Source organism: Xenopus laevis, chromosome 2S, assembly GCF_017654675.1.
Source record: "Xenopus laevis strain J_2021 chromosome 2S, Xenopus_laevis_v10.1, whole genome shotgun sequence".
Classification (NCBI taxonomy): Eukaryota; Metazoa; Chordata; class Amphibia; order Anura; family Pipidae; genus Xenopus; species Xenopus laevis.
Window position 1 is genome coordinate 11,056,803 of NC_054374.1, and position 26,110 is coordinate 11,082,912.

A 26,110-nucleotide genomic window follows, 5' to 3' on the forward strand; every position below is an offset into this window, starting at 1 on the left:
GATTAGAGGAGGGAAGGGGGTGTTACAGGGAGAGCTGGGAAGTGAATCAGTGGTACAGGCTGATACATTAGATAGGTATAAGAAGGGGTTGGATGGTGTTTAGCAAGTGAGGGAATACAGGGTTATGGGAGATAGCTCATAGTACAAGTTGATCCAGGGACTGGTCCCATTGCCATTTTGGAGTCAGAAAGGAATTTTTCCCTCTCTGAGGCAAATTGTAGAGGCTTCAGATGGGTTTTTTGCCTTCCTCTGGATCAACTGGCAGTTAGGCAGGTTATATATACAGTAGGTTAAAAAGTTGAACTTGATGGACGTGTCTTTTTTTCAACCTAACTTACTATGCAATGAAAGTGGTTTTAGGCACAACACACTGCTGGGAAACATAAATAAGCCATAATATATCTGTCCTGTGTTTGTAAGAAATCCATCGTTGGTTAGTGAGGCTAAGGTCCGAACTCCACGGCGTCTTCTGATCCGACGCGCTGAGAGGAAACGCAGGCGACCAGTCGGAGGCACTGAATATAATAAAAGTTATACAAACATCTCACCTACAAATTAAATGCATCCGAAACGACACGGCTGTTGGAAGCGAGTGCCGCACACCGCATCTTCATCCGACAGTCGTGTTGTGTGTAGTTTGTAGTTGCGATGTTTCTATCGCTTGCATTATATTCGGCGCCTCCGACAGGTCGCCTGTGTTTCCCTTTCAGCGCGTCAGATCGGAAGACACCGCAATTAGCCTCCCCAAGCCTCCATTAAAATTCACCTATACACTGACTATAAACAGGTGAACATATTTAAGTGAAAAAAGAAAATCAGTGGCAAAAAATTAAAAAAAAAAACCTGATGCGGCTGAAAAATAAAATTTAAATATTTAAAAAAAACATTAAAAAAGCATTACTTAGTTGGAAAAAAAAAAAGTCCTGTAAGAGTTAATACGGGAACACCTGAGGCCAGCTGAGAAAATTCCCAGGGAAGCCTCTCACAATGCAACTGGAATAACAACTCGCAGGTTACAATGCAACAAACTGGCTTCTGCGCTAGGACTAAGGGGCTATTCTGATCTGCGCCACTAAAATAACAGGTTTGTTAATGTTTTGTATCTCAATCTGGCGTATTGTGCCTTTCCGCTTTCATCCCATTATATTCTGCAAGTCACTTTAAATAAATGCAAAGAATGTGAAGAATTCTTTACATGGTGTTAAAATAATAGCGTACAGCAAATGCCCCCTTTCCTCCATATACAAATATATAAATAGTGAGGCAAGTTGCAGCAAGTGTCACTGTGTTTGCACTGCTCAGGCACATTAAATAGAACAGTTAATGCCATGCTGAGAAGCTGAAATGCAGCAAGGCAGCAGTTAACTGAACTACAACTCCCAGAATGCAAAGTCAGCTATTTTGAAACTGTCATTGGAATGTCAAAGGATTATTTTCTGTGGCACAAATATTCATACCTCCCAACATTTTAAAAATAGAAAGAGGGACAAAAAGATTTGGCACGGGCACGGAGGTGAATTTTTTGGACCATTTTATGGCCACACCCCCTAATTACCATTTCCATTAAAAAAAAAAATTGTCAGGTTATGGAAAGTTTAAACATATTTCCGGGGGTTTAGGGTCAGGTTTTATGTATTATTACAGTTAATAAAGGTGAATTTCCTTTTAAGGTGCAAGTCAGTTTCCCCAAGGGACCTGCTTATCTTAAATTGTTACAATTGTTTCTTTGGTTATCTTAAACTGTAACACATGTATCCAAGTGCACCTGCATCATATTCTGCGCTCTCTGCCAAAAGCCAATAAAGTTTTAGAAACTTTGTATCTTTTTCTGGCAGGAGACATTTCAGTAAAAATCCGGGATTGCGGGTTGAGCTGTCAAAATCAGGACTGACCAGCGAAAAACAGGACAGTTGGGAGGTATGCATATTTGTATTTATTCATATTAGTGGGGCAGCCATGTTTGGGGTCTATCAACTCCTTATTATTCCAGCTACATGTCCCAGTATCATACAAAGGCAAGTAGAAAGTGGCAACTTTCTATGGTGAACAAACTTCGGGATGTACCAAATATTCTGACCGTAAAATGGATTAAATGTGTCATAAACAGAAATCTAAAGCCTCAGAAAAGTCCTTGGGACCATCTATATCAGGGGTCCCCAACCTTTTGTACCCGTGAGCCACATGCAACTGTAAAAAGAGTTGGGGAGCAACACAAGCATGAAAAAAGTTCCTGGGTGTGCAAAATAAGGGCTGTGATTGGTTATTTGGTAGCCCCTGTGTGGAACGACAGCATATAGGAGGTTCTGTTTCGCAGTACATCTGGGCTTTATACAAGATCAATGATCTATATGGTTTTTGGCCTATGCCTAAATTCCCTTTCAAAACTATCAAGGTCCCCGGCATTATGGTTTGACAGCCCTGCTTTCAATATGTCCACCATCACCTCCAGTCTAATGGAACCTTCTCAAACAACAACAAATACGTTCAACAAGACGTCTCAGCTTCAGGTTCCTCTGAACGGAAACCTGATACGCAGCATTGTATACTCAAAAAATGATCTGTGGAAGACTACAAGTTACTCTTAGATACTGCCTTTAATACTTTAGTAGTCCAGTCTTCCGTCGGCATTTGACATGTTGTTGACAGATGTGACCATGGCAAAGCCACTTGACCTTATGCACAGTGGGGAGCAACTATGACAGGAGTCACGCATGTGAGTGACAGGAACAAAGATAAAGTCAAGTATCTCAATAACAAGTAGTGTTAGTTCGATGTTGCAGAAGAAGTAGCTTAACTCCTCAGTTCAAGCTCATTGTTGATATGGCAAGACTTTTTCTGATCTCTAACCTGCATGCTATGTGATAGTTCTGGAGTCATGGATCAAGTGACCTTGTGGTGTCCGCTACAACTTCAAGCATCGTTAGCTGAGGATACTGGGAACTATAGTTTTAAACATAACAACTGTGAGTCCAGGCAATATTGTTCAGGCTGGCAACAACCATAAACGTCCATTCCAAAGCATTGAAAAATATCAGTTGACAATAAACTGGGTCATTTCAAAGAACAATGAAGCTAAAGTGTCACCTAACTGTTGGCGACTCGGGGCCATGAGCCTTGGCTTCACTTTACTAATCCGAGCATGGGGGCAGGGTGAATGCCTTTGATCTCAGCAGGGTGCCAGCTTTATTAACACAAAGGAAGTTGGACTCTTTACTACTTCTAATAGGTCAAGCAGATATTCTTTCCTTGTTCTTCAAACAAGAAACCATAAAATCATCTGCTCTCCCAGTGTTCCAGCATGAAACGCTGTATATCAGCAGGCAGTAAAGTTTATTCTAGGGCAGTACTGATTATAAAGATTTCATTCTTGGGGACTGAGACATTATCGTATTTATTAATAAGGCTCCCGGATGTCCAGACACAGTTATTGTTTCAGGAAGTACATAAACATGTTCCTAACGTTCTTTAATATGCAATTTCTTCTCATTGGCACTGCAAGTATAAATCCTGGCTAACCTCTTGACATGTAATTGCTAATATGTTCTTACAACAACTCTACAAATCCCTTGAGAAACCTGCTCCTTTAATAGCCCTGCTATTCTGAACACTAAGGGCAGAGACAGACGAAAAGATTCGGGAGTTTTAGTCGCCCGGCAACAAATCACCTCTTCTTCGGGCGACTAATATCCCCGAACTGCCTCCCTGCCGGCTAGAATCTAAATCGCCGGAGGGATGGCACACAGAGCATTTCGTTTTCTGAAGTCACCCCAAGTTGCCTCATGAGGAAACTTCGGGGCGACTTCGGAAAACAAAGCGCTCCAAGTGCCACCCACCAGCGATTTACATTTTAGTTCGGGGGGATTAGTCGCCCGAAGAAGAGGCTATTTGTCGCTGGACGACTAATCTCCACAAATCTTCTCGTCTGTCTCTGCTAGGGTTGCCTCCTTCTCTGGAAGAAAAAAAACGGCCTTCCTATATATATTTATCTTTTTTCCCTATTAATAACATTGGTATCAACCATCATTTTTACCGGCTAGGCTGGTAAAATACTGGCCAGATGGCAACCCTAGGGGCAAATTCATTCGTAGTTGCACCAGCGTCCGCTTCGCCGCACTTCACCAGGAGTATTTTCGCCAGAGCTATGCAAATTCACTAAAATCCGAAGTTGCACTCAGGGGAAGCGTAAGGTTGCGAAGTTGCGCTAGCGTTAATTCGCAAAGCGAAGTTACGCAATGCTTAATTTGCATACGGTGCCAAATTGAAGTTACAATGGAGGTATATGTAGCATGGGAAACCTTCAAAACAGCAAATACAATTTTTATTTTGCCCTACACATGTGCCCACTGCACGGTGCCATGAGTTAGGAAATGTAGGGGGGAAGAAGGGGAGCCCCAAAAAAAATTTTCTATCTTTTTCAGCCTATCACCCATAAAAATGCCAGCGTTTTTTGGGACTTATAAAATTTTTTAACTTTTTTTGAAGCAATCCCTATCTACTCTATTGCACTTCGCCTGGTCTGAGGTGGCGAAGGAAGTCTAGCGTAAAAGGTAGCGTTCAGACAAATCCGCGCGTCAGTGAATTTGCGTAGTTACGTCCGTTGCGCAAATTCGCCAGGCGTAAGGGTGCGAAGTAACACTAGCGAATTTACACCGTGAATCGGCCAATTAATGAAAATGCGCTACGCTAGCGAATTAACGCTAGCGTTAGGCGCTTCGTCCTTTAGTGAATTTGCCCCCTAGTCTCTGTCCTAACACTATTACTAATTTAACCACCCTCACAGTTAATACACTTGCATGTTACTGCTGCACAAAGCTTGCAATCACTGGCTTCAGACTATATATATATATATTACTGGTGGCATTTGGTAGCAGCGACTTTTCGACAAAGGGCAAATTGTAATTGTGTATGTTACACCATTTCAATTGGCCAAGGTAAAAAAGCTCTGCCATAGACCACATCAGTAACGAATTACCCAGTAAGGAACTGTATACTCTTTGTGGAGTATTCTCCTGGTAGGAGCAGCAGGGGGCAAATTGCTTTGACACCACTCTTGACGTTATAGGCTGGTGGCTGACCTGGCGATTCTGGGGAGATTAGTCGCCCAGTGACAAATCTCCTCTTCTTCAGGTGACTAGTCTTCCTGCCGCCTAGAATGTGAATGGCCACTGGGATGGCACTCGGATTGCTTCAGCTTTCTGAAGTCACCCAAAGTTTCCTTGTAAAAGTTTGGTTTCCAGCATAAGTTTACAAAGGACTTTAGATGTCTACGTTACCTCACCAGCAAGAAGGTCAGTGTCAGGGCTGTAACCCATTTGGATGCCTTTTTATGGCATTTTAATTCAAGGGAAAGGTCTATCACCGGTCACAGGAAATAGGAGCTGCAACTAGTTATTGAATGAAGTGTTGACAAGGATATTTATTGTTGAATCGCTTTGTTGAATAAATAATTGTGATAAATCCCTTTTGGCCTGCATATTTATTTAATGAGGATCGTTTTCTGTCTTATCAGGGCTTAGATTAAGATCAAATCGTGTTTTGACTAAAAACTTGCCAGGAAACCTTAGAAAACAATAACCCTTCCTAATTTTTTTTTGGTCATTTCTGAAGGTGGCCATACAGCTTAATGGGCAGTGTATGGGGCCATCCGACGGTCCCTATCTAAGGTCCCTGTGAAATTAATTTTTATTAACCTGCCTGTATGTTTTTGGAGTGTAGGAGGAAACCAGAAGAAAACCCACCGAGATCCTTGCTGATGGTGCCCTGGGCCAAATCGAACTCAGAACCCCAGCACTGCTCCCCACTGAGCCACAATCATGCCCTTTTTTTCCATTGATATCTATGGAAAATATTCCTTATTTTTGTGAGCAAATGAGCCTATTCTTTCAAATGTGACCACCAAAGGCAAGTGTTTGACCATAGGCCAACTCTGCTTCCTCATCACCCCACTCCCTGCTTTTTTCCACTAGCTGCCTCTTATCTGATCAATCCACCGCAACTGCACTCTCTCCAAGCAACTGCTCCCAAGGCACATAACTTTGTTTGTAGCTCTAGTAGGGGTCCCTCCTGAAGGAGCACTAAAACAAAGTTCCCTGACGGTAGGTGCTGTGGAAGGTAATTCAATAACAGTTGACTCTGAGGGTGAAAATGCAGTTTGCCTCACAACTCTTTTACAGATATGGGACCTGTTATCCAGAATGCTCAGGACCTGGGGTTTTCCAGTTATGAAAATGTCAGATTGGTCCACTGGGATACCAGAAAAACTCCTGATGGGCCCAGGTATCAGTGAGCACTCTTGCTTCTAACCAATTAGCCTATTTCATGGTCATTCCCTATTTCTTCATGGAATAAAATACTTAATAATGTAAGACTATAGTAAGTAGATATAAAAAACTAGGATAATAAAGATGTTGAGTGATGAGAGGATAGCTTGGAAAGTGGGCCCACAGTCTAAGGTTTTCTGGTGGGTCCCTGGCATCCCAGTCCGACACTGGGTTAAGGGATCTTTCCATAATTTGGACCACCGTACTTTTTCTAGTAGAAAACCATTTAAATGTTAAATAAACCCAAAAAGTATTGCTTTGCATGCCAATAAGGATTAATTATATCTGGGATCCAGTACTGGTTTATTATTACAGAGAAAAAAGGAACTCATTTTGAAAAATTGGAATTATTCAAATGGAGTCTACGGGAGATGGCCTTCTGGGTTTTTCTGGATAACAGATCCTATACCTGCACTCATATAGGATTTTATGGGTCATGTTTATAACATAAATCTTTATCTGAAAACAGAGTTCACCCTTAGGGCAGAGACACATGTTCAGACACAAGTTCTTGGCGGCTAGAGTCTCAATCGCCTGCGGGATGGCACTCTGAGTGCTTCGCTTTCCGAAGTTGCTTCAAGAGGAAGCGCTCCGAGTGCCATCCCGCCAGCAATGTAGATTCTAGCCAGCGGGCGGCAGTTCAGGGAGATTAGTCGCTCCACAGAAGAGGCGATTTATCACCGGGCGACTTAATCTCCCCGAATCTGAGCGTGTGTCTCTGCCCTTATGAATATACCCCTACAAATTCTTTACAAGTGATCAGAGCTGTTGAGCCCCTTTCTGTCCAACTGGTGAAGTCAATCTTTAATTGTTTTTCTTAATGTAATCCCAACTTCTTTTACCATTACATTAGGCCCTATATATATATATATATATATATATATATATATATATATATATATATATATATATATATATATATTTATATTTGGCATTATTTTTTATGCTGTACAATATTGCACCTGAGAAAAGTATGTTTATAACCAGAACAAAACTGCTTTTGGGTTATCACAGCAAGAATCTGCAACTCTCCCTTGGGCTTCCTGAACTTCTCCTAAGCTCGGTGCGTATCTCCCCAAGTTCTCCCAAGATCAACGAGTCAATCAATAAGATAAAAGGTGATACATTGCTCCACACACCACGATAACAATGTTCTGAGGAGATAAATAGAGGAAGGCAACCTAGCATAAATATTATATGTAGCTGAATAATACATCGAGCTTTATCATCGAATCTATCAACAGACACTTCAAGCACTGCCGTGCTTAGAGAAAAGTCAAAAATAAATCATTTTTACCATTTGTATTTTTAATAAATGTGATATTTTTTGTTTCTGGGTTGACTGAGCTTGTGTTGGATGTTGGAAGGTAACAGAAAGATTCTTAATCCTCTCTTCCGCTGGCTTAATATTTTAGTGTTTCTGGTGCTGATCAGGACAGGAATAAAAAAAAATATGCCTGAAAGCTTTCATTTGAATTTGAGCCGCTGTAAAAGACTAAGCTGATATTTCCTGGATGAACAGTTCAGATATCATGTGGAAAGAAGCTTTTAAGTGAGTCTCTTATGGAAAAAATTGCAGTAATGAGTGTTTAGCCACTGGTGATAGTGATAATGTTCACAGCAGAACTATATATTATTAACAACATGATATAGATATATATGAGCTCAATCACTTGGTCCCAACAATAGCACTTTTTGTTTTTGAATGAGTTTCTTGACTAAGCAAAGTGTTTAACCCCTTGAGCATGTAAAGAACTATATATATATATATATATATATATATATATATATATATATATATATATATATATATATATATATATATATATATATATATATATATAGATATCAAAAAGATAGGACTCTCTGTACAGGCAATGGGCAAACTTCGGCAATTGCTTGTGCAAATGCTATGAATGGAGCTTTCCATTACTGGCTGTTTGTGGTTGGTCATGCACATTGATAGTGTATGTTGGAGCTTGATTCCTCTCTCCTAGTTGAAGGCGCAGGGCAGAGACACACTGGCAAATTCAGGAAGATTTAGTCGCCGGTGACTAATCGCCTCTTCTTCGGGCAACTAATCTCCCCGAAAAGCCTTCCCGTCGGCTAGAATCTAAATGGCCGTCGGGGTGGCACTTGGATCGCTTCATTTTCAGAAGTTGCCCAAACAATGGGCGACTTCGGAAAATGAAGAGTGCCAATTCCGCCGGCGATTTAGACTCTAGCCGACGGGAAGGCTTTTCAGGAAGATTAGTTGCCCGTAGAAGAAGTGATTAGTCACCGGGTGAATAAATCTTCCCAAATCTTCCAGTGTGTCTCTGCCCTCAGGCAGAGTACCGTGGCCTCCTGGTGACTTTTGGTGAGTTATAGATACAATTTGTAAAGTTTTGTATGCCTATTGATAGCTTGGTCGTAACCCATGCTGGCTTCACACTACAGTTGGGCAAAAGTAGATCCAAAATTGATACACTTATATGGACACCAAACAAGTGGATCTTTGCCTGATATTGCCACCCGGTACTGGTTGATACAGAACTGATACAATCATTTGGCCCTGGGACCAAAGAATCAGATCATAATAGGCGTCAATACAGGTCATTGGGAGAGGACTATATCAATGAGCCATTGAGGTAAGCTCCTCATCGCAACAGGATTTTCAAACCTGTCCAATTAAATTATGATTTTTGGACAGACATCTATGTAGGCCGGGGTTGAATTTTCAGTCAAAATCTGCCTGTGTATGGCCACTTTTATGAGAAGGAAGTTTGCCATGAAAACAATGGAGTTTTATGCAAGTATGACATTTGTTGATGCTCAATGAAGCTTGCTAAAATAAAGCAAATGAAAAACAATTACATATTCTTATCTTGATTTTCTATGAAAAGCATGCAAACGTTTCTTTCATCCATATCTCATCGTTAAAACCGGATTTCAATTTTGCCGCCCAACTAACATACACGTCAGTTCTGTGCCGACATATCTGCTAAATTCACTTCATGATATAGTAAATCAACTGTAGGGCACATTCCGTCACTAACCAAAACATTTTCATTGCCTTGCTGATTTTTCCACAGATAAAATAACTGCAAGTTTATTTAAAGTTATGTAGAGTAAATGGAGCTTAGCGATAAGCCGAAACCTACAATTTTTCACAGCGTTCCCATTAAATGCTGCCTCCCGTTAGAAGCCTAGAGGAAATGTCAAATGGTAGAATGGAAGTTGCTGCCATATCAAAACATTATCTGTAGAACCTATTTAATCAGACTTCCAAAATATACAGGAAGGTTGTAGTGTGTTGTGGGAATGGGATAGGGACCTTGGAATTAGAAACTCCACTGGGGCAGGGACTGATGTGAATGATCTAAAAAGTGCTACGGAATATGTTGGCGCTCTATAAAAAGTATAATAATAATAAAATATAGAACTTACTATAGAGGGGAGATGTGCTTTGGATTATCCAACATAACTAAAGAAAAGTTAATTTCTATTTCTGCTCTTACTTCAAATGTGATAAACACGTGAATAGGGGCTCCGGGCCCCACAGGACACCAGATCCTTTCTAAACGTTATTCACTCGCAGGCCAGGTGTCTGAAATTCCCAGAACTTAAACTGCTCATCTTGTTTCTAATCACTTCATGAATCGTTACATTTACACACAGCAAATTAATTTCAGTGTTCTGCGACCAAATTCATTTATCTTTATGGCGGCACTTAGCCAGTTCTTTACATTTTCTGCTCCATTCTGTTCTTCGATGACAGATTCTGATCTGGTCAATGTCGCCTAGGAGCAACATATGGCGTTGCAGAGAACGAGCGTGGAGATACCAGCTGTTCCTACAGGAAAGAGAACAGTTCCTAAACTATACATATATAAGAGATAATTAGTGATTATATTAAAGTGTTATAGTTTTATAGCTACTGCATCACGATGAAACTTGAAACTAAATTGATACATTTTTCTAACGTACTTACTATAGTAGTAGTGGAATAACTACAAGGGAAGAAGGGTTATGACTAGTGATGAGCAAATCTGTCCCGTTTCACTTTGTTGGAAAAAAAATTGTGAAACTGTGAAAAATTTGTGAAACGTATTGGAGTCAATGGACGTCAACATAATTCTGTTGCGCGTCAATTTTTATGTGTGCAACAATTTTTACAAGCACGACTTTTTTGTCCAAATGCATTAAGGTCAATGGAGACTGGTCAAGAGAGAATCGCATCAACTTGACTTATATCCTCCGCTGATGACATTTCGGTCATGCAGGCCATTATAAAGGTTCCAAAATTGGGCCAATGAGTTGCTATCTTGGTCTGTAGGGGCTCAGTTGAAAACTTTTATAGAACCATGTATGACTGCTTTAGCCAATCCAAGGACTAGTCCCATTTTGGAGTCAGGAAAATCTGAGAGGCTTCAGATGGGGTTTTTTTGCTTTCCTTTGGATCAACTAGCAGTTAGGCAGGTTATAAAAAAAGAGTTAAAAGTTTGAACTTGATGGACGTGTGTCTTTTTTCAACCTAACTATGTTATTATGAAATGCAAGAAAGAAAAAGTAGTTTGGACAAAACCAAGTAAACTGGTGGATAGAAGGGTGGTATTTATAAACTGGAAAGCAGGGGCGGGTTTGGGCCCACTGGATTCAATTTAGTAAGGTTATACATTTTGTGGCTGGACTATTGTCCCATGCAATACAAAAAAGTGACAACTGGAGCCAGCACTTTGCTCCATAGGGATAAACAGGCTGCCTTTTGGTTGATTGACTTGTGTAAACAGTTATTGTGTGCCCTTGACCTTAATCATTAAGAACAAGAGCATAATGTATATGTTAACCTCCTAAACTGGTTAATAACATTGCAGGGTGGTCAGCAATGCATTTTTGTAATGAGCAGACAACTGAATGGCGGCTAAGTTTCTCTCTGGTGAAGGTGGCCGTAAACCATAGCCCTAAGTCTATGTCATGGGCCAATACTATACACTGGCCTGGCAAATAATAATCAGTACATTGTGCAAAAAACATTAGATAAGGAAGTGGGAGCTTGAGGCTTGTCACAAAAGGGGCAAGCTAGCAGAGAAGGGCCAAAAGAACATAATTAAACCCATATAAATTAATGGGTGGTAACTGGGGTGTTTTTGGTCAGGCCAAATAGACCTGTGGACAATACAGAAGCTTTTCTGAGCTGGACATGTTTGCCTGATAAGGCCACCAACAAACACACTGAATCAAGAAGGGCTTATCCAATCATTTTGCACCCAAGACAACTATCACCTAGTATCTGAGGACATAGGAAATCCATCAGGAGATGATCACAATTAACAAGCTGATGTGGTCCTTGTCCAACAGAATGTTCCAAACTGCCCATATATCAGTGAACTAGGCCATTAGAAAGGCTCTGTAGAATCAGATAAGGCTCAGTCTAGACACTAGGGATCCCCAACCTTTTGAACCTGTGAGCAACATTCAGATGTAAAAGGAGTTGGGGAGCAACACAAGCATGAAAAATGTTCTTGGGGTGCCAAATAAGTGCTTTGATTGGTTATTTGGTAGCCCCTAAGTGGACCGACAGCATATATGAGGTTCTGTTTCTGTGGATTGTCAACCTACATTGAGGCTCTGTTTGGCAGTACAACTGGTTGGGGATCATTGGACTCTAGAGGGACTAAGTAGGATTCATTGGAGCTTCAGGAAATGAACACTTGCTAAAAAGTTGTTGATAGTTAGGACTTAAGTGGAAGGGACTACTGTCTGGTCCCACAGTTGTTCTTGGTCTTTATACACAGTTGGTGAAAAACAAATCCATACTCATCTGTCCCTTGCGTTCATTAATTTGTAACTATATCTTGTAACTATCCTTGAACCATTCATGGAAACTGGAAGAGGGTGGTCTGTTTGCTGAAACACCTGTCAAAATGTCATCTGAAAACAGATACAACCCGGGGAATTTGCAAAGATATTTGTCAGTTTATCTCCGAGGCATTTAAAAATGCAAGTGCGAACCGTTGATTGGTATTTTTTTGGGAATACTCAGTCATTAATCTATCAGCAAACCCATTCATTCAGAATGGATACACACTGACACCACGAAAACCATCCCCTCGAATATTTTAGAAAGCCGTTAAGATCTGCAATTTATAAATATTGGACAATATTGGTTCAGTTATAGATATGAAAGAGGTCACGGCCAAGCCAGGAACAACAAACAGCACATCTGCAAGCCATTAAGCAAAAAGAGATACAGATGGAGTACCCATCATCTCAGCATTTCCAGAGGAATAAATAAATAGTATGGTGGACGATTTGGGGGCATTTTAGCCCCTGCCTAACAAAAGCAACATGAATAAACTTTGGAGATCACAATTTGGCTGGTTCAGATATTGTTTCATAAGGGAATCATTAAAAGGGAACACAAGTATAAATGCAAATATTCAATGCCCTGGGCAATGTTAGCACCAAAATGCCAAGTTAGAACCGCTGAGCTTATCAATTTACAGTACTTTTAATCATTAATTTCCTTAAAGTTCCACTATAATGGCCAATATACCTGTAGGTCCAGAGAACTTTTTGTATGGGACCTTCCAAGGGGGCATCCCCCACCAAACTCCATATGCACTAGCCTGTACCTGGTCACCCCTCTCTAAATAATACTCTTGTCTGGCCAACCAAGCTCTGATTGCCTGATCGTGGTCATCTCTACAGCACAAGGAGTCATGTAATAAAACATCTAATGTTTGCCCACATCTAGTCTAGTAACCCATCAGATGATTTAAACAGCAAATGCTGCCTGCTGATTGGTTGCTATGGGTTACTAAGCATGTACTATTACATTTATTACTTTCCACCCCTCTATTCTCTGTATATTGACAATGTTTCCAGTAAGAAACCTCTCTCTGCATATTCAGTAACAGGGTATCAGGTCCAAGTCATATTGCCAACAGGACTTTTTTTAGGGCAGAGACACACAATGCGATTGGGGGAGATTAGACGCCCGGCGAAAAATCTCCTCTTCTTCGGGGCAACTAATTTCCCCAAACTGCCTCCCCTGCCTTCCTGCTGGCTAGAATGTAAATTGCCGGCGGGATGGCACTCGGATCGATTCGTTTCCGTAGTCACCCAAAATTTCCTCATGAGGCAACTACAGGCGACTTCAGAAGACAAAGTGCTCCGAGTGTCATCCCGCTGGCGATTTACATTCTAGTCGGCGTGAAGGCAGGGGAGGCAGTTTGGGGAAATTAGTCGCCCCGAAGAAGAGGAGATTTGTTGCCGGGCGACTAATCTCCCCGAAACACAGCGTGTGTCTCTGCCCTTAAAGCTGCTTCTATTAGCAACACTGTTTTCAAACTCATATGCAACTATATTATTTTGATGATAGTTTCCCTTTAAAAAAAAAAAAGAAAATCTATAAGAAATAGCCAAGTCTGCTGTAAATTCACACAATACCTGTACCGGGAAGCCGGCTGCATTCCTGAATCTATGCCACAGCCTTCTCACAATTCCAGCTGCGCAAGAAAAATATTTTTCTTATGTGTCCTTCAACCTCCTATATAAATGAATGGCACTGAGAGCGGAAAATAAGTAGCGCAACTAGACGTCGAATCCCTGGAGTGCTGAATAGCCTGCTAACCATTGCACATTTATGTGCTACACATCACTCCAGAAATCCTAGGGTGTTTTGCTGCGCTCTATAAAAACAAAGCTACCATAATGAGGTGCATGCAGCACATATATACAGACAGACACAGGGGAGCACAAAAGTATCCTTGCCAGTGGCATAACTAGAGTGCGCTGGGACCCCTGCAAAAAAATCTTCAGAGGGGCCCACTGCACTCCGATCCCCATCCTCCTGCACACTTCCCGCCTCTGCACACTTCCTGCCTACTCTACCAAGTTCCTGCCCAGACCCCACCCACTTCCTGCCCACTCCCTGACCAGATTCCGGCCACTATGCACCCCGTGTCGATGTGCTCTGCTTTCCTGCCGCAGGTAAGAGAGTGGCTCGGGAAGGGGGGGTTCTTGTTGGCTATAGAGGAAGCAGATCCACAGTCCAGGCCCCCCTTTTTCCAGGGCCTCCCTTTTCCCCGGGCCTCCCTGCAACTGATCCTGTATATGTGGGTATTTATGTGTCCAATCACATATACAAGCATAACCCCCTAAATTTATGATTAAAGTGAAATAGCCCCAAAGTGAAGGGGGTGTCAAGGTGTGGCTTAAACCAGCCACCTCCCAAAAAAACAACAAAAATTAGAAGGCATGACACCAAGCTGGTCTACAGTCAGAAGGCTACAGCAGCTCTATGTTTTGTTGTCAATTTTTTGTTTCTAAACAGGGAATTTTACTTTATGCGAAAAGAGTGGGTTTGTTTTGAAGGAATAAATGTAGGAGCGGAACAGGAAAGTGTCTTTTTGCAAACTGGTGACATCTGCCAGGGATTGGTTAATGTCATCGCCCTAAATGCTGTCAAACTAGAACTTTTTAAAGCACCATTTGTAGCAATTATTCATATGAATGCAAGCAGCTGCAGGTAAGGATATGTGTGTTGTAGCAGCAACTATCTGATATACAGGGATATTTGCTGGAAGTGAATTTTGTGCATTATACATAAATATCACTGATACATTTATTAGAGTGAGCCTCAGACTCTGCAGTTAAATGCCCCCCCCCCCCCAGGCCAGACCCCAGCCATTAAGGACCTTTCATGTCAGGGACCTTCTTCAATTACCAATGAGGGTCATCAGCCAACAGGATTTTCAGGCCGGAGCCAACGTTGATAAGACTGGATCACATATCAATCACTCGTCATAGTCGGCCAGGGGTCTCCCGCACAGAGTGATAGCCAAGAAAATAAATGAAAAGCCAGAGCATCCTGCTCCATGTGTCTCCAGCAAATTACACTGCAATTTAAAGCAAAAGTCTATACATTGCTGGGGTGGTCACCTAAAGCCACAAACCGACATCGATGGCTTCCAACCTGTGAGACTGAGCCTAATGTGGGGCCCAAATCTATGGATGGAGACCTACCGTGAAAGGGTTTGGGGTGATATTTTATTGTAATGCTTATTTACTGTTCTGCTCTTTTAGTTAGCACCTTGCTAAAAACTAAGGCAACTGGTTCCATGAAGTGAGTAGTAATGAACGAATCTGTCCCGTTTTGCTTCGCCGAAAAATTGCAAAGTAGTGAAAAATTCGAGAAACACATTGAAGTCAATAGCCGACAATTAATTTTTACGTGCGCAATTTTTTTTCCTTACTCCAAAAGCATTAGGATCAGGGCACAGGCTCAGATTCGGGGAGATTAGTCGCCTGGCGACAATTCTTCTCCTCTTCGGGGCGACTAATCTCCCTGAACTGCCTCCCGGCTACAATGCTACAATGTAACTTGCCGGCGGGATGGCACTTGGAGCACTTCGTTTTCCGAAGTCAACCGAAGTTGCCTCACGAGGAAACATTGGGCAACTTCGGAAAACAAAGCGTTCCAAGTGCCATCCCACCAGTGATTTACAGTCTAGCCGGCGGGAGGCAGTTCGGGAGATTAATCGCCCCGAAGAAGAGGAGATTTTTTGCCGTGCGACTAAACTCCTCCAATCTGAACGTGTGCCCTGACCCTTAAAGTCAAAGGGCGTTTTTCCTTGTGGCAACTTTTTTGTCTCACCGATTTTTTTGTCTTGACAACTTTTTTTTTTTCTCTACTTCAGGAACATAGTTCAAAAATCAATGTAGATTCCAAAAGATTCCTTATTCCATTAAGAGTCATTCTTAGTAGTCTAATCCCAAGCAGACTCCCAGTCCAAGGGCCATGTAATTAAATGTAATCAAAAGCAAAAAAACGGTTTTCCCCATATGCAAATTGTACATGGTTATTCCCCCGCCCCCCTTTAAAAGGATTCTGTTGTGGGAAGATCTTTAGCCTATAGGTGAGTGACGATCATTGGCACAAAATGTGTCAGGTTTGAATATGTCTTAATAAAGATTTTCCACTTTTTATATCATCTGGGCTCCTTTTTCAACTAACAATAAGTCTATCTATTTGTTTTTTTTTGCCTTGACACCCCCAGAAACCTTTTTTCATGCTTGTGTTGCTCCCCAATTATATTTTTACATTTGAATGTGTCTCATGGGTAAAAAAGGGTTTAAACCCCTGTCTTATTATTATTTATAGATCAAATGAAATTTGAACCCATAAAATGTTGCTTCCTGGAAATACTTTGGGTGGGGTTTATCATTTCTCTGGTTCTACTGCCTCAGTTCACTGTTTTGCTTTGCACATAGTCAGGTAATGCTGATATCACTAGGGATGGGCAAATTTCTTCGCCTTGTTTCGCCGAAAAAATGACGCCCATAGACTTGTATGGCGTTGTGGGTCAAAATAAAAAGATGCGCGTCAAAAAAATTTTGCCGCACGACAATTTTTTTTTTTACGCCCATAGACTTTAATGGGTGTCGGCCACATTCCACCAGCGGCAAATTCACCCATCCCTAGATATCACCTTTTTACAGGTTGGGCAGTGACACACGACAAGATTCGGATTCGCCCAGCGACAAATTGTCTCTTCTTTGGGCGACTAATGTCCCCAAAAAGCCTTCTTTCCGGCTAGAATCTAAATTGCCGGCTGGATGGCACTCGGAGCTCTTCGTTTTCCAAAGTTGCCCGTAGTTGCCTCACGAGGAAACTTCGGGCGACTTCAGAAAACGAAGTGCTCCGAGTGCCATCCCCCCGGAGATTTACATTTTGGCCAGCAGGAAGGCTTTTCAGGGAGATTAGTCGCCCGAAGACAAGACGATTTATCACTGGACGACTAAATATTCCCGAATATCATGTGTCACTGACCTAAGCGGATCCAGCCCCAGAAGGAAGACTTGTGCTCATTCCCGCTTGCCTTGTCAGATTTTATCTCTGAACCTATAGGCTTGAGCCTACTAACCCTAATCCAGAACCTTGACAACATTAAGTGACTTGTTAAACCCAGCTCAAACAGTAACTAATGGCCCCCATATCTCCCATCTCTCTTCTAACCTTTCCTTCCTCCATAGATCATCCTGACAATTGCCTTTAAACATGTAAATAAACGTTTGCCGCAGAGGGTGATGCAGTCATTAAAAGCTAATCCCGGGCAGTAAATTAGCCGAGGAACAAAAGGAAAACTAGAGAAGGAGTTATTTATTTATTCTAAATTTGTTTCATTTGCATTTACATTCCAGCACATGAGTGCAATCTTCAGTTACTCATTCACTCAATAAACACCCATTTATTTACCTGGGGAACTAAGAAACTTGTATGTTTACAGACATGGGGGCTATCTGCCATTTAAAAGGAAACTGCAGCTAAAGTTCAATTTCCCCTATTGGAATTTGTGTGTGTTTGTGAATACTACAAAATTAAAAAAAGTAAATAGGAATGCAGGTTCCTTCAGTGCTTTTATCATTGTCTAGATTCAGGGGTCCCCAACCTTTTTCACCCGTGAGCAACATTCAGATGTAAAAAGTGTTGGGGAGCAACACAAGCATGAAAAATGTTCCTGGGTGCTGCCAAATAAGGCCTGTGATTGGCTATTTGGTAGCCCCTATGTGGACTGGCAGCCTACATGAGGTTCTGTTTGGCAGTACACCTGGTTTTTATACAACCAAAACTTGCCTCCAAGCCAGGAATTAAAAAATAAGCACCTGCTTTGAGGCCACTGGGAGCAACATCCAAGGGGTTGGAGAGCAACATGTTGCTCGCGAGCTAATGGTTGGGGATCACTAGATATACAGCTGTTCCTGTTGTAAGAACTCCATAACATATCTCATATTTTATTTACCATTTAAAGTGTCACGAGTAAAAAAAACCCAATATTTTAACGGCAGAGACACACGTGGAGATTCAGTTGTCCGGCGACAAATCGCCTCTTCTTCGGGTGACTTATCTCCCGGAACTGCCTTCACAACGGCTAGAATCTAAATTGCCAGTGGGATGGCACTTTGAGCGCTCCGTTTTCCAAAATTGCCTCACTAAGGAAACTTCGAGCAACTTCGGAAATCGAAGTGCTCTGAGTACAACCCGCCGGTGATTTCGATTCTAGCCGGTTGGAAGGTATTGCGGGGAGATTAGTCGCACGAAGAAGAGGCGATTTGTCACTGGGCGACTAATCTCCCCGAATCTCCACCTGTCTCTGCACTAAAGGCTAACTAATCTGCTATAAAAGAACATAAGCACTGAACACATTTAAAATCGGAACCAGTGATAAAAAAATCTGCCGGGGGGGGGGACATGGCCCCTCTAGACCTCCCTGGTTCCAGTCCTGCTGGTAAAACAGTTGCTTAGCATAATGTTTTTGTTTGCAATTTCATGTGATTTAAAAGTTTTTCTAATAGAGATTGTCATAGGCCTCAACACCAGGAAATTTGGGGGGAAACAACATGTTCCAGGGAATAAAACTACAGACCCTTGCACGGAGTAATTCATGAGTTGTATAATATGTATATACAGGGAGTATTATATATCTGGAATCTTCAGTGTATTCTTTCCTGTTCCAATACACAGGATTACCCATTCTACAGGCAGCAGCATTTCTTTTTTTAAAAGTGGGGGATGGTTTCCTGTGGGCCAAGTATAATGCGCTCTAATTACAACCTTGGGCAACATCAAACACTACAGAGAAATAGCCTGTTGCCCAAGCCGTGTCCCTGCTGTTGGAACGACAATTGGATGCATCCAGGTTGTCAATTCACTTTTGTTTGGTCACAAGGCTTTGACCAATTCCGGGATTTGTAGGGAGGGTGTAAGCAATGGAGACTGCTCAGGGCCACGCCAATTGAGAGACCCTATAGTGCAGCAGTTGCAGGTAAGGAATGTTCAATATCATGAGTAGGCACTGTAACAGCACATAGGGTGGTACTGTAATATTACTACTGTGGGTACGGTGTAAGATAGCAGAATGAGATGGTGCCTATAGTAACAGTGGGATATTAGTCTCCTGGAAGTCACTGTGGCTGAGGGATAAGAGGTATAGTAGGGAGAGATGGTGTCTATAGTAACAGTGGATAATAGTCTCTGGGAAGGGAGTGTGACTGTGGGATAGCAGGTATAGTAGGGAGAGATGGTGTCTATAGTAACAGTGGATAATAGTCTCTGGGAAGGGAGTGTGACTGTGGGATAGCAGGTATAGTAGGGAGAGATGGTGCCTATAGTAACAGTGGGATAATAGTCTCTGGGAAGGGAGTGTGACTGTGAGATAGCAGGTATAGTAGGGAGAGATGGTGCCTATAGTAACAGTGGATAATAGTCTCTGGGAAGGGAGTGTGGCTGTGGGATAGCAGGTATAGTAGGGAGAGATGGTGTCTATAGTAACAGTGGTATAACAGTCTCTGGGAAGGGAGTGCGACTGTGGGATAGCAGGTATAGTAGGGAGAGATGGTGTCTATAGTAACAGTGGATAATAGTCTCTGGGAAGGGAGTGTGACTGTGGGATAGCAGGTATAGTAGGGAGAGATGGTGCCTATAGTAACAGTGGGATAATAGTCTCTGGGAAGGGAGTGTGACTGTGGGATAGCAGGTATAGTAGGGAGAGATGGTGTCTATAGTAACAGTGGATAATAGTCTCTGGGAAGGGAGTGTGACTGTGAGATAGCAGGTATAGTAGAGAGAGATGGTGCCTATAGTAACAGTGGATAATAGTCTCTGGGAAGGGAGTGTGACTGTGGGATAGCAGGTATAGTAGGGAGAGATGGTGCCTATAGTAACAGTAGATAACAGTCTCTGGGAAGGGAGTGTGACTGTGGGATAGCAGGTATAGTAGGGAGAGATGGTGCCTATAGTAACAGTGGATATTAGTCTCTGGGAAGGGAGTGTGACTGTGGGATAGCAGGTATAGTAGGGAGAGATGGTGCCTATAGTAACAGTAGATAACAGTCTCTGGGAAGGGAGTGTGACTGTGGGATAGCAGGTATAGTAGGGAGAGATGGTGCCTATAGTAACAGTGGATAATAGTCTCTGGGAAGGGAGTGTGACTGTGGGATAGCAGGTATAGTAGGGAGAGATGGTGCCTATAGTAACAGTGGATAATAGTCTCTGGGAAGGGAGTGTGACTGTGGGATAGCAGGTATAGTAGGGAGAGATGGTGCCTATAGTAACAGTAGATAATAGTCTCTGGGAAGGGAGTGTGACTGTGGGATAGCAGGTATAGTAGGGAGAGATGGTGTCTATAGTAACAGTGGATAATAGTCTCTGGGAAGGGAGTGTGACTGTGGGATAGCAGGTATAGTAGGGAGAGATGGTGTCTATAGTAACAGTGGATAATAGTCTCTGGGAAGGGAGTGTGACTGTGGGATAGCAGGTATAGTAGGGAGAGATGGTGCCTATAGTAGCAGTGGGATAATAGTCTCTGGGAAGGGAGTGTGACTGTGGGATAGCAGGTATAGTAGGGAGAGATGGTGCCTATAGTAACAGTAGATAATAGTCTCTGGGAAGGGAGTGTGACTGTGGGATAGCAGGTATAGTAGGGAGAGATAACATAAAGAAAGGTACACTGGCTCCTGATAAAATTGACACAGAGTGTGTGAATGTGATGAGGCCTTAAATTACAGAACATGTTAGCGCTACAGTATATAAACAAGAGAATATTAATATTAATAATACCATTTTATATCTGCAGTGTTCAACACATCTCCCTTCAGTTGTTGCTGTGGTTTGTCTCTGGGCATTAAGTTGCACCGTCCCTAAATAATGGGCTTTGCTTTGCCCCAGACTCACTAAACACCATTCAAGGCTACTTTATGTGCTCAGGAGGAATGTCAGCAGCCTGAAGCTCATCTACTGTAATAATCAGGCTAATTTTAAACACATGGAAAAGAAAGAAAAGTATCCTTTGACCTAATGCCAAAAATATTTCGGCCCAGCCACAGCCTACATTTCCACAGTAGTTTTATCCAAACTCAGCGCCAGGTTGAATAAGATCCGCTCGCGCCGCCAGAAGAGTTGGGTTACCCAAAACAGGTCAAAGCTGGTCTTAAAGGAGTTGTTCACCTTTGAGTTCACTTTTAGGGGCATATTTATCAAGGGTCGAATTTCGAATTGAAAAAACTTTGAAATCAAAAAGACCAACCGTTATTGATCAGATAGATCTGTATTCGGCCGAATTCTAATCGCACAAATCAAATTAATATTGCATTCGATTGAATTAGATTCAAAGTTTTTCCTTAAAAAAACTTTGATTTTTCAAAGTGCACCAATTGACTCCAAATAGGTTCTAGGAGGACAGCAATTCGGCAGGTTTTAGATGGCTAATGGTAAAAGTCGAATTTTTAAAGAGACAGTACATGATACATTTCGATATTTGATTTTTTTTTAATTCAAATCTAATTTGGACTAATCCCTAGTCAAAGTACACAAAAAATAGCTCGAAATTGGAATTTTTTTTCATTCGAAAATTTACCTAGACCTTTGATAAATCTGCCCCTAAGTATGATGTAGAGAGTGATATTGGGACACAATTTGCAATTGGTTTTCATTTTTTATTATTTGTGGTTTTTGGATTATTTAGCTTTTTATTCAGCAGCTCTCCAGTTTGCAATGTCAGCAATTTGATTGCTAGGGTCCAAATTCCCCTAGCAACCATGCACTGATCTTAATAAGAGACTGGAATATGAATATGATGAGTAATATAAAATAGCAATAACAATCAATGTGTCGTTTTACAGAGCATTTTTTTTATAGATGGGGTCGGTGACTCCCCATTTGAAAGCTGCAAAAAGTCAGAAGAAAAAGTCAAATCGTTCAAAAACTATATAAAAAAAGAAATAATGAAGACCAACAGAAAAGTTCCTTAGAATTAGCCATTCTATAACGTGTAGGTTTAAGCCCACAACAAAGCACAATGCTCAGCGAGAGAAGTAAAATACCCGTTACCTTTCTTCCCATCGTTTAAAGTAGGTAATTAAAGTCGATTATGGGATTATGACACTAATGTGAATTCCCAAAGGAATCCGATCCATTGCACAAACCTAATCCACCCGACTGCACAAGCCAAGACTGGGCTGGAGGGGGGCAACGGCCCTCAAATTGCTTTTCTATTAATGCCTCGCTTGTAATTAAAGTCAAATTGTCAAGCCTGATAGATAAACCAATGAAAGTGGGACCAGCTGCAGGGCCGCTCAGTCAATATCAGTAGCCAAAGGCTACAATGGAGACTCAGTAGGCAAAAAGTCAAAAATCACGTCAGGGGCGGATTTATTAAGGGTCCAATTTCTTGTTTATGGGAGTTTCTAAAAACTCCCATGAACTCAAAATTCGAAAAAAAAACGACCAATCAAAATTTTTCAAAACAAATCGAATTTTTCATATTCGGGTGAATGAGATCGACCTGCAAACTGGAATAGAGTTTTTCCAACCAAAAAAACCCTAAATTTTTAGGATGCCTCCAAACAACTCCAAATTCATTCCTGGCTGCCCCCCCCCCCATAGGCTAAAACAGCAATTCGCCTGGTTTAAGGCAGCGAATAGGCGAATTTGAATTCTTAAAGGGCCAGTACATGAATTTTTTTTAAAAACTGGAATCCAATATGAACTATTCCCTAGTCGAATAAAACTAAAATAAATTTAAATTTTCATATCCCTTGATAAATCTGCCCCATAATGGGACTTTGTCACGTTTCTGTCTTTCCCTTGAAATGAAGGAAGAATTGGATCCAGGAGAACTTTTCTGTCCATCGTATGCAACACCCACATGTGTCCCGCGGCCGCCTAATGGGAACAGTCCATTGCCACCAGCAAACAGATGCTTGTCTATTTATTTAGTGAGGCCTTAGATAATAGTGAGCACCTCTGAAATAAACATGAGTGCTAGAGCTTGGGCTAATAATTGTCTAAATTCGGCAATTGGGAAACATGACATCCAAAAACGAAGGTGCAAGGAAAGTGCGGCTGTTCTCCTTGAGCTCCCACCTTTGAAATGGAACAGCTGAGCTTACTGGCAAATCAGCAGTTCAATTCATTCACACACGTGGCTGCACAGAAAGCAGTGAAGTCTGCAGCGTGCAGGATATGGATTTAATATGCCACTGGTTTTAAAGAAGGTGAGGCAGGGTTGCCAGGTTGGCGGGTTTCCAGCCAAATTGGGCTACTAATTTAAAGCCCAGGTGAGTTTTGAAAGTACAAACTAGCCAAGGTACGGATTTGGGCTACTTTTTGGGCCAAAGTTTTTTGTTGTCCTAATGTGCCAAACCTGCGTCTCCCAATGCATGTTGGGTATTGTAGTTTTTGTTTAACAATTTGTCGACTGCCAAGTTTAATGTAAGACTACAATACCCAGCATGCAATAGGACTTGTGTAGAAGTCAGGAGTTACCAGATTTTGGGCTCTGTACCCCCACTCTCCCGTCCCTCTTAAAGGACCAGTAACATAAAAAAATTCATTAGTATACATAGAAAATAAAACACTAGGACAGATTAAACATTAAAATCGCAAAGCCTTTATTAAGAAATAACTTACCGAATCTCTGCATCTGCTCGTCTTCAGAAAAGGCGACACGGCTACAGTCCATCGTGCAGCGCTCGATTGCTCCTCCCTGGCTATCTCCTATAAGGAAGGCAGGAAGGAGAAATTGATCGGCGAACGATGCATCGCCTTCTGAAGAGAAGCGCGATCGGAGTTTCGGTAAGTTATTTCTTACTAAATACTTTGCAATTTTTTACGTTTAATTTGTCTTGGTGGTTTTTTTCCGATGTATAGTAACAATTTTTTTTTTTTTTTTTTTTTTATATTACTGGTCCTTTAAGCATTCTCACATTTTCCGGTGATTTTTCTAAATTTCTGACAATTTTGGGGCAAAAATCTACTGGCCACTAAAATGTCTAGAGGTTGACCTGTTTTACCAATATTTATTGAAATTGTATATGTATTAGGGCCTTATGGGGCCCCTTTGTAGTTACCCCCCTGGTGACGGGTGAATCTGTCCCATTTTACTTCATGGGGAAATTTGCAAATCTGTGAAAATTTGAAAAAGGCGTCTTTTTCACACATTTTTTAGTAGGGATGTGCCAAATCCACTTTTTTGGATTCAGCCGAACCCCCAAATCCTTTGCAAAAGATTCGACCGAATACTGAACCGAAGGGGAAAGGGAAGGGGAAAACATTTTTTATTTCCTTGTTTTGTGACAAAAAGTCACGCAATATCCCTCCCCGCCCCTAATTTGGGGGTATAAGTCACACAGCGACCCGGTGGTCGGGTCACTGCCTCACCTTAGGGTTGTCAAGTCTAATTTTCAAAACCAAATACAAAACCAGCCCAAAACTAGCCAATAGGGATGGGCAAATTTGACCCGTTTCGTTTCGCAAACATTTTCCACCGGCAAAATGTCGCCGATGCCCATTAAAGTCTATGGGCATATACAAATTAGGATCCGAATCTGAATCCTGCTGAAAAACACCAAATCGTGGCTCAATCCCGAACCGAATCCTGGATTCGGTGCATCCCTATTTTTTAGATTTTTGTTTTTCACTGCACATGTGCTATTTTTGGGCTACTTTTGAAGTGACTCTTGGCCAGTAGGGATGGGTGAATTTTTTTTTGCCTTGTTTCACCACAGAAATGACGCCCATAGACTTGTATGACGTTGTGCGTAAAAAAAAAAAAAACTTTAATGGGCATCGGCGACATTTTGCCGGCGGCAAATCTTTACGAAACGAAATGGGTCAAATTCGCCCATCCCTATTGGATAGTTTTGGGCTGGTTTTGTATCTGGTTTTAAAAAGTAGACTTGGCAACCGTAAGGTGAGGCGGTGACCCGACCTCCAGGTCGCTGTGTGACTTATACCCCCTGACTCAATAATAATAATAATAATACAGAGGAAAGGGGAGACTGCCCCCCAATTACCCAGATGACCCAGTCCGGGGTCGCCACTTACCTGAAGTCAAACACATGATCCCACCGAGCAGCAAAAAGTGAGCCAACTCCGAGCCCATTGTAGCCAAGCTGTGCCCGCGGCGAATCTCATGCCACAGAGACCAGGAGGATTTAGAAATAATAAAATAAATCCCTTTTCCCAGTGTAATTCCAGCAGGCTGAATACAAGCCAGGAGTCCATATAGCTGAGTATATAGACAGAGATAGAGATATATCCCAGGGAAGAGGATGGGCACAAGCTGCCAGGCAAACTCACTGCTCCAAACTGATGATAATAATAATAATAACAATAACAATAAAGTTGTCACATATGAGAGTAACAAGTAACAAGAGGACAGACAGTGAAACAGTCTGGGGATAATCCAACTGAAGGCTTAGGACAGACAGACGCAGACAGACTGCCCCAAGCTGCCAGGAGTGAGCGCAATGACTTGTATCCAGCGCAGCAGCAGCAACTTGTGAAGAAGCAGCGATTCCCTCTCCAGTAGAAGCAGTTGCCCTGCTGTGTCTCCTGGGGTGGCTCAGTGATGTGCCCCTCTCATTGCCGCGGGCTCGAACCCTCCTCGCCTCCTGCTCAGGCTGCAGCAATTGCCCATTTCACTCGGAGCAGGCGATGCAGATTCAGCTCAGCGGCAACTCTCCCTTAAAGGGGCCGCCTACTTGATTCCCTGCGCCTTTTGTTGTTTGCTGGAGCCTATCAGAGTCCGCAGTCAGGCTCGCTGCTGCCATCTAGTGTCCACTGCAGTCTCCTGCCAAGTGAGCGCAAGAAAAGACTTTAATCCCCCAGTTATTGGGATTAAAGGGGAACTATAGCGAAAATGAAAATTTAATAAAAGCTTCCTCATACTGAAATACAATCAATTAATTATTCTGCATTGTTTCTGAAATAATCCAGTTTATCTTCACTGTCCCTTTCTTAG

At 42.0% G+C, this 26,110-nt stretch overlaps 1 protein-coding gene across 3 annotated transcripts in view; it reads right to left on the reverse strand.

Annotated features, from left to right (window-relative positions):
- Positions 1–25,853, reverse strand: part of robo1.S (roundabout guidance receptor 1 S homeolog) — a 289,278-nt gene extending 263,425 nt beyond the window's left edge. For 2 of the 3 annotated variants that reach the window (XM_041583366.1, XM_018248847.2), the window contains exon 1: positions 25,192–25,853. In XM_041583366.1, coding sequence (XP_041439300.1) covers positions 25,192–25,249 — 58 coding nt within the window. In that variant the 5' untranslated portion in view covers positions 25,250–25,853. The remainder of the gene's footprint in view (positions 1–25,191) is intronic. The other variant, XM_018248846.2, reaches the window with a different exon arrangement.
- Between the last annotated feature and the right edge of the window lie 257 nt (positions 25,854–26,110).